Source organism: Halichoerus grypus, chromosome 8 (genome assembly GCF_964656455.1).
Source record: "Halichoerus grypus chromosome 8, mHalGry1.hap1.1, whole genome shotgun sequence".
NCBI lineage: Eukaryota > Metazoa > Chordata > Mammalia > Carnivora > Phocidae > Halichoerus > Halichoerus grypus.
In genome coordinates, this window is record NC_135719.1 from 120,293,816 (window position 1) to 120,308,952 (window position 15,137).

The 15,137-nt window shown below is 56.3% G+C and overlaps 1 protein-coding gene across 3 annotated transcripts in view; it reads right to left on the reverse strand.

Moving 5' to 3' along the window:
* Positions 1 to 309: 309 nt before the first annotated feature.
* ACTN1 (actinin alpha 1) overlaps positions 310 to 15,137 on the reverse strand; it is a 93,853-nt gene continuing 79,025 nt past the window's right edge. Inside the window, exons 11-22 of one of the 3 annotated variants that reach the window (XM_036117433.2) lie at positions 13,649 to 13,796; positions 10,379 to 10,529; positions 9,812 to 9,920; positions 9,134 to 9,274; positions 8,138 to 8,320; positions 7,700 to 7,834; positions 6,329 to 6,508; positions 5,514 to 5,660; positions 4,527 to 4,607; positions 3,991 to 4,056; positions 2,606 to 2,764; positions 310 to 1,151 (exon numbers count right to left, since the gene is read on the reverse strand). In XM_036117433.2, coding sequence (XP_035973326.1) covers positions 993 to 1,151; positions 2,606 to 2,764; positions 3,991 to 4,056; positions 4,527 to 4,607; positions 5,514 to 5,660; positions 6,329 to 6,508; positions 7,700 to 7,834; positions 8,138 to 8,320; positions 9,134 to 9,274; positions 9,812 to 9,920; positions 10,379 to 10,529; positions 13,649 to 13,796 — 1,659 coding nt within the window. In that variant the 3' untranslated portion in view covers positions 310 to 992. The remainder of the gene's footprint in view (positions 1,152 to 2,605; positions 2,765 to 3,990; positions 4,057 to 4,526; positions 4,608 to 5,513; positions 5,661 to 6,328; positions 6,509 to 7,699; positions 7,835 to 8,137; positions 8,321 to 9,133; positions 9,275 to 9,811; positions 9,921 to 10,378; positions 10,530 to 13,648; positions 13,797 to 15,137) is intronic. The other 2 variants (XM_036117435.2, XM_036117434.2) reach the window with 2 other exon arrangements.

Below are 15,137 nucleotides of genomic sequence, written 5' to 3' on the forward strand. Positions count from 1 at the left end.
TGCGACAGAAAACAAAGGTAGGACTTATTACACAGCCCGTTCCTTACACATCCATGACCTTATCTTCAAATCACAGGAGCCTTCAGAGGAAACCACCTTTTCTTTCTTAAAATAAAGATAGCAAAGTGTAGGAGGATGGAATGTGCCAGGGTCAAAAACCTATTAAGGTTGGGTACAGTGGGCCCCCATCATCCTTGACCCACGCACGCTTCTGGAAAACAGTGAGCAAGGAGCAGGCCAAGAATGGTCATGGGAGCACTGTTGCTTTAATATGGTGTGTGACAAGTAATATCGAAATTGTCCACACTCTCCAATCTTACTCATTTTTAATCGGCAATAATTAAAACTAAAGGAAAAAAAGTGCACTAACCACACCTCTGGGCTTAAAAACGAGAAGACAAGACACATAAATTCTCTTCCTTAAAAAAGAGCCATTTCAAAAGATTTTCTTTAATATCATAAAATATTTTCATGGACAAGTGAGCTAGCAAACACACATGCACCAATGTGCCTTCTGATGAGATACCCCCCCCCCCCGCTCCCACATCAAGGTGGACATGAGATTGGAGAAATGAATACAGCAGATGATACAGAGAGAAAAAAAAAAATCGATAAAAAGTACAGAATAGAACATTGTGCTTGGTTATTGTCCTATGTCACAACAAAACAAAACATTTCGGTGCAAACAGTTAATTTTTCCTCTTTTCCATTTAAGTCTGGTGGAGAAAAAAATACTTTTTCTATAATAAAATATGTGGTTTTTTGGCTTTTTTTACTTTTTTTAACATAACTTTTTTTTTCTTTTTTGCAGAAAATAATTTTGTAAACTGTCACTTTGCGGGCAGGGAGGCTTGACGCCATGTGGGTCCCGGCTCGCCGGGCTCGAGGCTGAGCGAGGAGACCAAACCCCGGCGGGAGAGGGGGCAGCAGGGGCGCAGGGCGGGGGAGGGCGCACAGCGGGCAGGGCGAGGGCGCTGGCCTGGGCGGGCGCGTTAGAGGTCACTCTCGCCGTACAGCGCCGTGGAGAAGGACATGTAGTCCAGCGCGCCCGGCACGGCGTCGGGGCCGCCGTAGGGGGCCATCCTCGCGATGCAGTACTCGGCCTGGTCGGGCGGCAGCTCTCGGCGCAGCTCGTCCACCGTGATGTAGTTCTGCAGAGAGCGCGGGCAGGGCCGCCGGGATGTCACTGGGGGTGGCAGCACCCCGCCCCGTCCCCGTCCCCTCCTCCTGCTTCTGGATACAGAGACGTGCACGCGCACCCATGCACATGTATATCACGTATACATTTATATACGCACGTGTTTATAATGCACACACTTGCATACATACACACGTGTGTATATACAAAATATATGTTCGTTTTCAATCTCCTGTCCTGCCACTTCCATACCTACTTTGGCCTGTGTGCAAGCTAATTCAAGCGCCACCTGCACCTATAATTCCACGTATCTCTCTAGTCTGCAGCAACCACGGGCTGGGGCAGCACCAGCAGGGACTCCGGCTGGGACGCACACCCGCTCAAGTGAACACTCTGGAGGTCACGTAATTTCAGCAAATGCAGTGAGCATCCAAGCGTGACATCGCCGTGGCGGACAGCTGTCTCCACCACGGTTGCGAGATGTGGGCCTGCCCCCACCTTGCCTGGTTCTCAGCCCAGGTTTGTGTGTGTCCGTGACAGGTCTACTGGGAAGTTGCTTCTTTTAGGAGTTTTAGGCTCCAGAACAGCTCACTTGAGGCTCTGACCCACAAGGTGGGCCCCCAGCCCCATGCCCTACCTCTGCCAGAGTCCCCTAGGAACCAGTTTCGAGGAGGGTGGGGTCACCCCTAGGTCACTCCAAAAGTCAGGAGCCCAGGCCCCTTTCTGGACCTCAGAGACCCAGAGTCACTTCAAGTAAGTGGTTTCTGAGGGTCATTCCAGCTCCAAGGTGCTAGGACTCTAATAGGGTGTCCTTAAACTTTAGGAACCGACCTTTAGGAACCTCTATTGGCTCAGTCTTTTTCCCTTATAGACTGAGACATTCCAGAAATTATGCTCCCCATTGGCTTTGGCTTTTTATAACTCAATCTTTTCAGTCTGGAGGAAGGATGGCAGAAGGATTATCCTATGAATTTTACAGAAAGGAACTCTGGCCTCTAGACATCCCCCGCTTTGCCAGTTTCCCCTGGTATTCCCACTGTTCCATTGCCAGGCAGGGGACTTGGGAAATTTGGAAACCGAAACTGACTGCTGCTCAGGGTAGACCAGTGCGAGACATGCTTCCCTCCCGCTCCCCGCCTGTGCCCGGCACGACGTAAGGGTGAAGTCTGAGTTCTCAGACGGCCCTTCCATCACTCGGTCACATCCCCACCCCATTCCACCCGCCTCTACCACTCATCGCTCCAGCCCAAGTGCGAAGGAGTCCCGCTCCCTGGCAGGAGACACCCCCCCACCCCCACAGGCTCATATTGTGTCCTAACACCTTAGCTGATCCCAAAACATTACAGAAATGGGTGGAGGTGGACAGCAGGGGGAGGCCCAGTGGGAGGAAGGGGTCACGGGGTGCAAGTGACCTCCCCTCCAGATCGGAGTGGACCCTGCACAGCACCCACGCCATAGCAGACCCACCTTGTCCCCAGCCAGGATCTTGAAGGAGGCCATGACTTGGTCCGCTGTGTCTGTGTCGGCGGTCTCCCGAGACATAAAGTCGATGAAGGCCTGGAACGTCACTACCCCCAGGCGGTTGGGGTCCACGATGCTCATGATACGGGCAAATTCTGCCTCTCCCTGGAGAGAAGAGCCAACCCCAGGCCTGTCAACCTCTCAGCCACAGGCTGCTGGGAATGTCTCATATGGACCTGAAGCCCCTGGGGGCTCAAAGTAGCCTGAGGCTGTGAGAGGGGGGCACAGCGGCCCCCTGACCTGACCTGGGCTGTCCTAAGGGCGTCACAGGGACATCAGACCCAAGAGCGAAGACCCAGTTCAGGCTTCCCACGCCCCACAGGTTCCCGTCGGAGCAAACGACGACAGTCCTGCCAACAGCTGTCGAGGCTGACGGCACGGGGCATGGACCGTGTGCCAGGCGCTCTTCTAACGGCTGCAGGCATTTCGCTTCTTTTCACCCTCCCCACCACTGCATGGCGCAGGTCCTTATTCCTTCTGTCGGGTTTCCAGACGAGCAACCGGAGGCCCAGACAGGCTTGGTGACTTGCTCAAGGTCACACAGCCAGCAGGTAAAAGAGCTGGGGTTTGAGCTTGGATGGTCTGGCTCCACAACCTGTGATCTCCCCACACCATACTTTCTGTGTGTCAGACCCATGCACAGCACTCACGGAAGTTCCTTCAGTGAGCCCTGACCGCAGTCCTGCTGGGGTCCCCTCGCCTCATCCCGGTCCCCAAGCTGGTGATGGCAGAGCTGGGATTTACTCCTGGGTTCCCTGCGTCTCAAGCCTGCGCCCTTGCCTGGCACGGGGCAGCCCACAAGCTCTGCCCTTTGCACCGCGGCCCAGGAGCTGCCTGGCTGCCCAGCTCAGGCCCCCACTCTGCTCAGAAGGCCTGCGTGAGGGCACACAGCTGAGAAGACTGTGAAGGCCAAGGGGCGGCAGGCGTGGCCGGAGCCACCGCCACGGCGGAGGCAGAAACCTCTGTGCTTCCTGAAAGATGAAGTCGAGCCCAACCCGACCCGGGAAGTCCAAACCTCCAGTCCTCCCTGCCAGCCTTGGGCTCAGCCCCACCATCCACCATGGGAGTGAAAAAGCCCATCTCCACAGTAAGTGCCAAAGAATACGCCAGCACAGAGACCGAGGTGAGAAGGCCAGACCCCTGGGACACACACAGGCCACGAGGCTGGGCCCAGCCTGCAGGGCGCCATCTTCCCGACAGACTAGAATCGTGAGGCCCCTCCAGCGAGAGCAGCCCCTAGCCTGAGGGCCTCCAGCCTGCCCTGGCCAGGACTCGGCTTCTCTGGCCAGCTGGCGGGCCCTCATCAGAGCAGAGGGCGGGGTTTACGTTACCATGTTGTAACCCATGGAGATAAGGCAGGCGCGGAAATCATCCGTGTCCATCATGCCTGTCTTCTTCTGTGGGGGCAGTGGCACCGAGACACCGGAGGGTCAGAGGCAGGAGGAGGAAGGGCCGGCCCAGGGCCAGGAGGACAGGGCGCAGATGGCCAGAAGGGGAGGTCGAGGTGTATGGTTGGGGGGGGGGTTAGGAAGGGAAAAGGAACACAGGAAGAGACACATCCACAGGGAGGAGAGAGAATAGGGAGAGGCAAAAGTCCGTCCACAGGATGGAGAGTGACAAGGAGAGAGGAAGGTGGGCCCCGGGCAGGTTCCCACGAAAGACGACCGAAGGCACAGGTCAGAGCAGTTGGAGCAGTGGGAAGAGGAGCCCGACATGGGCCAGACAGCAGGAGAGGACGAGCCCCGAGGCCCACAGGAAAGGGGAGACAGGGAGATCCAGACAGAGAGAGAGAAAAGAAAAAGGAGAAACGCGTTATTTCTCGGCCCGGATGCCACCCCTGAGCATGCTCCATGCAGGAGGCGAGTACCTGGGGGTCGTTGCCAATATCATAACCCAAGCTGATGAGGCAGGCTTTGAACTCCTCGGGACCCAGCGTGCCGGAGTGATCCTGGGGCCGCCGTGCGCCAGGCAGCGAGCCATGCGGTGCCAGGGAGGTGGAGGCCGTGAGGGGAAGGGGTGGGCCATGCCCCGGGTGGAGGGTGGTGTGTGTGGGGAGACACGGGGACAAAGGCATGCGGGTGGAGAGGGTGGAGGGTGGAAGGGGCGGGGGGGGGAGGGGAAATAAAAGTGCACACGGTTAGACACACGGACGAGGTCCAGAGGGTGCCCTCTCCCTGGCACACGCAGCCCTGCTCTGGGAAGCAGGCCAGAGGGGAACACGGTGAGCCACAGGGGTGAGAAGCTCCCCCAGAAGGGCCCGGCCCACCCCGTGCCCAAGGCCCCAACCCGGCTTTCCAAGGAGGCTTCACCCACCCAGGAGGCTGGAGGACAGGGCAGGAGGCAGGGGCGGTGGGCAGCACTGAACCCCATGCTCTGACCCCTCTGGCCGCCCAGAAGCCCCAGGGCACTGGGAGGGCCGGCCCACGTAAAACCCAGCCTGTCCCAGAGCCAGGATGAGAACCTAGGACGAACAACACTGACGCCCCACAGAGTCTCCCAAAGACTGCTGGGGGTGGGCGGAGGGAGCCTCCCTGAGGCTAGGGGAGCCTTGCTCCCAAGGGCTGACTCCTCGTGGCCAGAGAGCAAGGGTCGGGGCCAGAGATCCTCTCTCCACTCACTACATGCACTCTTGCTCCGCAAAAGCAGGGACAGCACACCGGGACAGGCTTTCTAAGGCCGGCTGGGAGGTGCAGTCAGGGCAGGCTGACTCCCTGTTCTCCCTTCTTCTGCTCCTCCTCCTCCTCGCTTGCCCAGGAACTGGCCCAGCATGGCTGCCCACCTCCTGGGCAGTGCCCTCCAGGGCCCTGGGGCAGGGGCTGGGGACTGCTCTAAGTGCGGGTGGTGGGGCTCTCACCCGGTCGAAGTGGTTGAAGGAGGCCCGGAACTCATTCATCTGCTCCTGGCTGATGCCCTTGGCATCTCGGGTCAGGATCTGATTCTCCACTTCGTTGATGGTCCTGGCGATGGTGGTGAGGAGCTGCTCCCAGCCCACACGGATATGCTGGGGGGCGGGGATGAGGAGCCTGTCAGCAAAGGGGCCCCAGGCCTGGGCCTCTGCCGCTCCCAGCTACTCGTTCCCCCAATACTGAAACGGCCCAAGCAATCAAATCCGGACCGCCAGCCAGATTTACAGCATCACCAGGACAAGGACAACACACCAGGACAGAGGACCCAGATGATGAAAGGGGAAGCAAAGGAGGGCGCTGGCCTCCACCTGAGGCAGCAGAGACCAGAACTGACGGCGTGAGCCAGGTCAGGAAGGAGGGCCCTGCACATCTCCGCTCTAGCGCCACACACACACACCTTCACGGTCCAAACAATTCACCACTTGGAGAGCAGGTGCCTAAGCCAGTGTTTGGAGACCACCTGCATCTGAATCACCAGGGTGCTCAGCCTCATCCCAGACCTAGTGAATCAAATCCTAGAGCTGGAGCCTGCGAGTCTGCATTCTCAACAACCTCCCTGTGAAATTCAGAAGAGCCTGAAGACCCAGAGCTCCAGAGGGCAGCAGCAGCGAGTATCCCCTCACTCCCAAGTGAGAGTTTGTCCTCCTGCGACGAGCACTTCCCTTGGAAGATGGGTAACTGCCCCCTGCGCCAGCCCGGGGGGTGGGGAGCAGAAGGGGATATGGGGCTCCCTTCCTGGAGAAGCAAGGTCGGCGCCACCCACCTCCATGGTGTAGTTGGTGTGCTTGTTGTCGAAGATGAGGGCCTCCTGGATGAGCTGGTGGTCACCCTCCAGCTGGTCGATCTTGGGCTTGTAGTTGACAATGCTCTTTTCATACTGTCGCAGGTGGCTGAGCTGGTCCTCCAGGGTCCCGTGCATCTCGATGGAGATCCGCCCGATCTCCTGCTCACCCGGAAGGAAGTCCTTGTCAGACCGCCCCACTCTGTCCCTGGGGTAGGGACTGGGGCACCCAGGTCATCGGTCAAGCCCCTCAGACGATTCTCGGTTCCCACCCCAGTACCAGAGAACCCATCAGTGGTCATTAGTCAACCAAGAACAAGACACATTGAGCAGGGACACACCTTGGTGTGGCAACAGCACCATAAAGGGGTATGAGAAGAATTGTCATTACCAGATGACATACTTCCCGTCTCTCGGGTGCCTCTCAGCCTTAGAAAGGGGCTGCAAGTCAGTTCCTCACCTAAACGTTCGCTCCTCTGCTTGCCATTCAAACTCCCCACCCAAGCCTTGTTTCCAGCTATCACCCACCTCAGGGACTCTCTCTCTGCCCACAGATCCAGCTTCCTCACAGCCTCAGAGCACCTGACGCGCCTCCTCAGTGGCCACGCACCTGCTGTTCTGCCCCCACAGGGCCTGCCTTGGCCTGCCTCGATCCCACCTGCCCCACGGGCCAGGCCTCATCCCCCTTTCTGTCTTGACTTCATCTATGGAAACAAAACCTGTTTGTAAAAGCCTCAATTGTACACTCAATTTGACCCAGCAAATATTTCCTAAGCAGCTACTACGCACCATGTGCTAAGCAGGTGGGGGTGGGGTGCAGGAGAGACACAAACATGAGCTCGACATGGTCTCTGCCCTCAAGGAGCTCAGAGGGACACCATGCTCTCTAACCCAAGCAGGGCCCCTTCCCTGATCTACAGTGCCCCAAGATCTGGCCCAACAACTCAACAAAAAAATTCCATGCTTGCCCGAGGCTCAGTTCTCTCTCTGGAAAGATCCTTCTCTTTGACAAAGCTCTCTGCTCAGGAGGAAGGGAGACCTGGTCAGTCAAAGAACCCAAAGGATAAATCAGCTAGTCAGTTCCCCAGGCACTCATCCTTCTGTGGGACTTCCTCATGTGGCTCTTTAATGGCAGCCCTGGGTGGGTCTTTGCTCACAAACCAGAGATCGAGATCAACCCACTGGCCTTCCCTGACAGGCTCCACACCCCTGTAGGGCAGCAGGCCCTTCATGGGCTTGGGACAGGCATTCCTCCCGGGGTCCCGCCTAGGAGGAGACAGGGCAAGCCTGACGGCTGGGATGGTGCTCAGAGGGGCAGAAGCCCCCATCCCTGCCTCCCGTGAGGGGACGCACCTCCATCTTGGTCTGAATCCAGGGCCCGATGACATTGGCCTGGGCTGCGAACTGCTTACGTAGCCTCTCATTGTGTTGCTGGCGGGCATGCTCCTCCGTCAGGGCCTGGTCCCTCCGAGGCACCAACTGCCGCACCTGGGGTGGGGACAATCATGGCACGTGGGCAACGGGCCGGCCACCTGCCCCATACTTCAGATGAGGAAATGGAAGAGGCATGAAGGGAAGGGGCCAGGCAGGTATAGAACAGGAGTGAACACATGGACCTGTTCCAGAAACTCCATCGTTCATTAACTGGACCGATGAGTACTTACCGTGTGATAGTGAAAAAAATAAGATCAATAAAAATCAATAAAAATCAACCAAAAAAGGGGACAAAATCCCTGCCCTTATAAAACTTTCAATGGCCCAGCCAATGCCCCACCCAGCCCTTGCACTCACGTGCTCCCATTTGCCATTGATCTCCTGAGGAGTGATGGTTGTGTAGGGGTTGGTGCCCGCCATGTTGACGTGGTAGGTCTGGACAATCTTGGACACCTCGTTGTGGATACCCAGGATGGCCAGACGCTCCTTGTCGGCATCAGGGAGGGTGGCCTTGAACTGCTCGTGGGCTGTGGTCAGTCCCTGGGTGCGAGAGAAGCACAGTGACCGGTGCCTCCTGTGGGCAAGATGAACTAAGGGAGCCCTACAGGTCCCAGGGTAGAGAGGGGTGCCAGGGCCACTGAAGGCCTGGCCCCACCCCAGCTGGGAGACCCAGAAGCATCAACCAAGGATGCTCATGGCTGAGAACCAGGCGGGCAGGGCCAGCCACGGGGAGGTGAAGGCAGAGCCATCAAAGCAATAGCTTCATGCTTAGGGCCGGTGAAGTCAGGAGCAACCACCCTAGAGTGTACCCCACCCCACAGTCGGGTCAGGGACAAGGGTGCCCCAGGTCTGCTCCCCAGGTGACCCTCCCCAACCCAGGCTTCCTTTGCAAAATCTTTTAAATCCAATCCCCTGCAGCTGTATAAAAGAATGAGGAAGCTATTAATATGCAATGAGCTCCAAAACATTAAGTTAAAAACAAGGGTTCAGAATACAGTATATAATTCTGTGTTAAAGGGGGTATGGGGAAGAACACATTAATTAATAAATAAATACATAAAGAACACAAAAATAAATATAAATTAATGAATAAATTAAAAAATGCTTGCATATGCCCTTCCCTCTGGGGAGGGCACTAGGGTAGGAGGGAGAATTTACAGCATATCCTTTTTATCTTCTAGATTTTATACCATCTGCATATATTACCTAATCAAAATACATAAAATGTAATTCATTCAAATGTATAAAATCTTTGGCTGCTATCCCCATCCCCACAGAGCAGTTCTGCAGGAGCGAGGTTTGCACAGGGGCCTGGGGGAGCCGGCCTCCGGGGGTGAGGGGTCTGCAGCACACCTGGATCTCCTCGATGGTGTGCACGATGAAGGTGTCCTGCAGATCTTCCATGGCCCCCTCCATCCAGTTGTTGAAGGGTGCGGCCCGCTTGGCATACTCCAAGTACAGCTGGTCAATGGTCTCCAGCAGTTTCTCTGTCCGCTGGGAGTGACAATTGAAGGGAAGGGGTGGACAGGGAAATATTCAGCAGAGTCATATCCAGAATCATCACTCCCTGCCCACTCCCCGCACCGCCCCCGCCCCGCCCCAGGCCTCCAAGACCCTCCTGGCCAGCCACAAGGGGTCTAGGTCTGGATGCACCAGACTAAGTCAGACAGAAAGACTAGGCTTTCTCTGGGACACTGGTTCATAATGAGGGATCTACAGACCCTCCCACATTTGGAATCACCCAGCCTGGCCCCCGGTCTGACCTGTAGAATAGGAAAGTTCTCAAATGGCTAGGGTTGGGCTGCGAAGTGCACTAGACCGGGAGGGGGAGGTGTGGTTAGGGCCAGAGAGGAGGCGTCTCCAGCAAGGCAGAGCTCAATCCAGTGCCAGGGTGAACCTTCGACAGGCAGGCCAGAGCAGGTCCAGGGAACCCAGCGGAGCCTTCTGGCTCAAAGCAAAGGGACTCACAAAGCAGGAAGAGGCACCCAGAGCTGCTAGAGGCAGGCCTCCCTCTCCCTCAGGGGCCCTCACCTCCAGAGCTTCCCTCCGCTTCTGGGTTAGGGCTCCCAGATTGTCCCACTGGTCACAGATCTTTTGGCACCGGGCATTGACACTGGGTGAGTCATAATAGTCCAGCTCACTAGAAGGCAAGAGACAGGAAGAGTCCGGTGACCCGGGTTACCTCCAGGACCTGCTCTCCTCCCTGGGGCTGGGGGTGCGAGAAGCACGGGGGGGCCTTCTAGGTGCCCCTCCCACCCCCCAACTCCTTGGCTTTCAGAAGACTGCTGGGAGACAAATGAAGGCCAGTTCTGTCTGGGGCCCCTGGCACACCTCGGCTGGAGGCAATGCCAGTCTTGACCCCAGTGCCCCACGGCAGGGAGCCTCTGAGGCCCAGCAAGAGCTCTGGCCCTGCACTAGTTCCAGGAAAGGACCAGATGCCCTCAGCAGTAGGGTCACGGGCTCATTCTCCGCCTGGGGCGACACTCAGTCTTCTGTATTGATGCCCTTCCCACTCGGGCGCCCACTGTACCCCCTCCTCGCCTCACAGCCACACCCCGCCTCCCACGGCAGCCCCAGCCCTTGCCGCGCCTCGCCTACTTGAGCTCCTGCGCAATGGCAGCGATCTGCTCCACGCGGTCCTGGTGGGCGGCCAGGTCGCTCTCAAAAGCCTCGTGCTTCTTAAGCAGGGCCTTGATCTCCGAGAGGGTGGCAGTCTCATAATCCTTCTGCCGGAGCATAGCCTCTTTGCCTGGGTTCAGAGAGAGGGGGTACGAGGCTGAGCAGAAGCCGGAGGCCCCATCTTCTTGGCCCCGACCATCTACCCCTCGGGGCCCCAAGAGCCCCATATCCGGGGGCACGACATCCCCAGATGTCCACCATACAGCGATCGATCATCTGGAGCTTCAGAAAGTGATGTGCAGCGGGAACATCCACTAAGAGGCCGAGTCGGGGAAGTTCCTACTTTCCATGGAACACGTACGGGGCCACGAGGAGTGGTTACACACGAAGGCTACACAGGGCTAGGCCCCATGGTATAGCCAGGAAAGAACCACCCAAGCGCCTCAGGGGTGCCCCATCTTTAGAGCTTCTCCAGTTATTGTTGCTAGCCCCCAGCAGCCCTGCAGGGACCCCACCCCTTAATTACTCTCACTGTGGTCAGCATGTCCAGTGCACGCTACACAGAATCCAACAGTGGCCAGAACCTTCTCTGTCAGGGGCACCGCCCTCTCTTTAGCAGTGGGGCGGGGCTGGCCTGTCTTGGATTTCTGCTTCCCGGGAGGAACGGGATGAGAAACGAACCTCCTGGGACTGTTGTTACATGATGTCTGACAGCTGTCTCGTGAAGCATCTGGTACAGGACAAGGGCCGCCCTGGCTTGGCCTGGCCCGCACGCCCACCCTCCCCATCTGGGCCCGTCAGGGATGCTCAGTCCTGCTCAACAAATGAAGGCTGGGCTATGGAGGCTGGAAGACGGTGCCCGATATGGCCTTTCTTTCCTTCCCTCTACTTCTTTTTTTTTTTTAAGAATTTTTAAAGACTTTATTCATTTATTTGAGAGAGAAAAAGCATGAGCAGGGGGAGGGGCAGAGGCAGAGGGAGAAGCAGACCCCCATGGAGCAGAGAGCCCAATGTGGGCTCGATCCCAGGACTCTGGGATCATGACCTGAGTCGAAGGCAGACGCTTAACTGACTGAGCCACCCAGGTGCCCCTTTTTTTAAGATTTTAAGTCATCTCTACACCCAAGGTGAGGCTCAAACTCACAACCCCAAGATCAAGAGTCTCATGACAGCCAGGCGCCCCTCCACTTTTTTTTTCTTTAAGTCGGAATAATAATTTGACAAGTTTAGGGGGAAAAAAATTACAGCTGAGCCTCCTTTCCTACTCCGTTCCCATCTTTCCTTAGGCAGATGCTGTGTTACACCCGGCAGGGACATCTAAGCTGCCCTTCCTGCCTTCAAACACTCAGCAGCGCGTCATCAGAGTCTCTGCTCCGGCTCCAGTTGCCGCACGTGTCCCCTCCCGTGGCTGAGCCACCACTGGCATGACCACCTGCCACGCTACTGTGGGGCATCCAGGCCCCTCAGCTTGTGCTATTAGAGAGGGTCTCACAGCAAATCTCTCTGGACGTGTGATTTCCCCACGTTCAGGGTTAATTCTTCAGACAGTCTCAAGAATTCCCGGCTCAGCAGGCAGGGCCACGGCTGGGCGTGGACGTGCGCAGCCAGACTGCTCTGCCCAGAGGTGGTGCCAGTGTCCACGGCCCGCACACCAGCTGGTGGCGGCCGGCTGACGGGGCCGGCCCCTGCTCTGTACCTTTCTGTGAGCTGCGCCTTGGCCCTGGAGCGGACGTGATCGGAACATGTGGGTGAGCTGGTGCGATCCCCCCTTCCACCCTGCACCAGGCGCACCTGGATGAATAGCTTCCTACACGTGCGGCGGAGGCGGCGCGGAGAGCAACCTGCGTCCCTGTGTACTTACGACGTGGAGCTAAACCCAAGCCCCTCAGGCCGAGTCAAGCACGCTCCCATCCCCCACCACGCCACAGGGTACAGCCGTCCCTAATGGTCTCCAGCCCAAGATCTGAGGAGCACGACAGAGGTGACTGGGGGAGAGTGGAGACACTGCGCTCCACCAGCCAAGAGGGTCTGCCCCAGAGGCTCCGGCTGCAGCGGCCGCAGGACCCTAGGAGATGGGCAGTGTGGGTCCCTCTCCAGAGGAAAAGACTATTCCAGGTGTGATTTTTCTTTCTTTGGAGTTAACTTCAGCTGCCAACAAGCAGACACCAGACATGGCCCCAAGTGCCTCCAAGTTGGAGTAATGGAGACACGCGTGTGCTAAGACGGCAAAGGCTCTGGATCACTATAACGGGAGGCTGGAAACAGGAAGAGGGAAGGCAGAGGAGGAAAAATACCCAGGGCTACCATTTACGGAGTGGGCTCTATGTGCCCGGCGCTCAGCTAAGCATAAAATGTCCTTATGATGTTTACTCCTACAACAACCCTAGGAGGAGGCAGGCTGAGTTGAACAGTGTCCCCTAAAACTCATGTCAAACCAGAAGTTCAGAATCTGACCTTAGTTGAAAATAGGATCTTTGCAGATGCAATTAGTTAAGATGAGGTCATAGGAGACTAGGGAGGGCCCTAAATCCAATGACTGGAGCCTTTATTAGAAAAAGGAGAGACACAGAAGCAGCCATGGGGGGTTGGAGGCAGAGACTGAGCTAAGCCAGTGACACCAAGGATGACCAGCAACCACCAGATGCCAGGGAGCAACACGGAGAGCCTCGTCCTCAGAGCCTCCAGAAGGAGCCAACCCTGCCAACCCTTCTGCTTTGGACTCCTCCTGACCTCCTCCTCCTGAGAGAGCACGTTTCTGTTGTGTGAAGCCACCCAGTGTCTGGTCCTTTGCACCGGCGGCCCTAGGAAGCTAACACAGGAGAGGGCGCATGGTCATCTGCATGTCACAGATGAGGGAACGAGACCTGGGGGCTAAATCGCTGGTCCAAAGTTACCCTGCTTCTAGGTGGCAGAGTTGGGATGAGAACCCCAACCTAACGGACTCAGGGAAGAAGACATCATCACGGTGACCAAAACCAACAATGAATTACACATACGTAGCATCATCCTAGCCCAGGTATCCATTCATTCCGTTCCCCTAAACCTATGAAGTTGGCACTGTGATTATCCCCACTTTACAGACGAGGAAGTGGAGACACCTAAAAGGCTAATGAACTTGTCTAATGACAAGAACTGGTAAGAGACAAAACAAACAAGCAGCAAGAGAGAGAAGCCGTAGCTGGCGGCTCAGCTGGTAGAGCACGAGAGCCGGCACCCCCGGGGGGAAACAGGAGGCTGGGCTGGCCTCACCGTCCGTCCAGGCCTCATGGATGGAGGCCTTCTGCCGGAACTTCTCTGCCAGGTGGTCGAGCCGCTCCAGCCTCCGGATCTCATTCAGCAGCCACTCCTCGTAGCCCTTCTCCGCCTGCTCTAGGCAGCCCCAGGCATTGTTGATGTCCTGTAGGGATGGGAGGCACAGGGTCAGCCCCTCCTGGCCCCCGAGACCCACCACAGCTGCCCCATGCCTTCTAGAAGAAGCCCCTTCCCCATCTCAGCCACGCCCACCCAGCCCCACACTGGTGTTTCCCAGGCTCCTGGGCAGGGAGTGAGGCCCCAAGTCCACAAGGGCTACCCAGCTATAGGGCTTTGGGCGTGCAGCTCTATGCGGAAAGAGCCCGAGGCCCTCTGTGGCCCAGGATGCTGACCAATCACAGAGAATGTAGGGCCAGCCAGGGGAAAAGAACAACAATTGAATGAGGCAAGCAGGCATGGGAGCCTCCCAGGCTCCCCACATCTCTGGATCTGCTCATGGGCTCTGGGCAGTAGCCTAGAGCCTGCAGAGACCCTGGTCTGGGCAAGGTGGCCAAGCATGAGGACAGTGACAGCTGCTGAGCACAAACCCACAGCCCTTCAGACAGGGAGCCACCCACAGGGTCGCTCCTACAATTAGTGCAGGGTGCCCGCTGGGCAGATAGGGGCTGAACCGGCCTGCATGCCACCTGGAGGCCCCGGGGACGGGCTACATCCACCCGGAGGAGGGGGCTCTTCTAACTCACACAGAGTACCCTCTGTTAGCAGGGGCTCTAGCCACCTAAAAGTTGCTGTTTTAGCCTGGAATCTGTAAAAAGACAGCCACTTTCCAAAGTGCAGATACAATGGCCAGAGACTCTTTCCTCTCCTCCAGGGTCCCCCGGGATCCCGCCTCCTTCCAACGGGCTTTGCCTGTCCCCGGCCCCTCCCGCCTTATATGCCCACGCCTCCTCATGACTTCTCATTTTAAAGGGCAAAAGCTCTATCTTGGTGAATTCTTAAATTTTCTTTTGCATGCTTCCCTGGCTCATAACATTTCTTCCCAAGTCTGAGGACAGGGTAAGCGGGAAGCAGTAATAACCTAAGTAACCTAAATGAAGAGAATTTAACAACTCGGAAAGCCATTCACAATATAATTTTAATTTCTTTTTAAAAAGCAACTTATCAAATAACATGCTTTAGGATTTCCTTAAAAATTATATTTACAGAGACTAAAAGAATCTTTTCCAAAAATCTTTTTTTTCTTAAGGAGGCTCTGTGCCCAGTATGGAGCCCAACTCGGGGCTTGAACTCACGACCCTGAGATCCAGACCTGAGCTGAGATCAAGAGTTGGATGCCCAACCAACTGAGCCACCCTAACATTTTTTAAGTTGATATTGGGTAATTGAGATTGAGTAATTTCTATTTTCTGTATTTTGCCTATTTGTATCTTTGAAATATCCAACCAAAAAAAAAAAAAATCCATTACATTTTTTGTATGGTAAAACA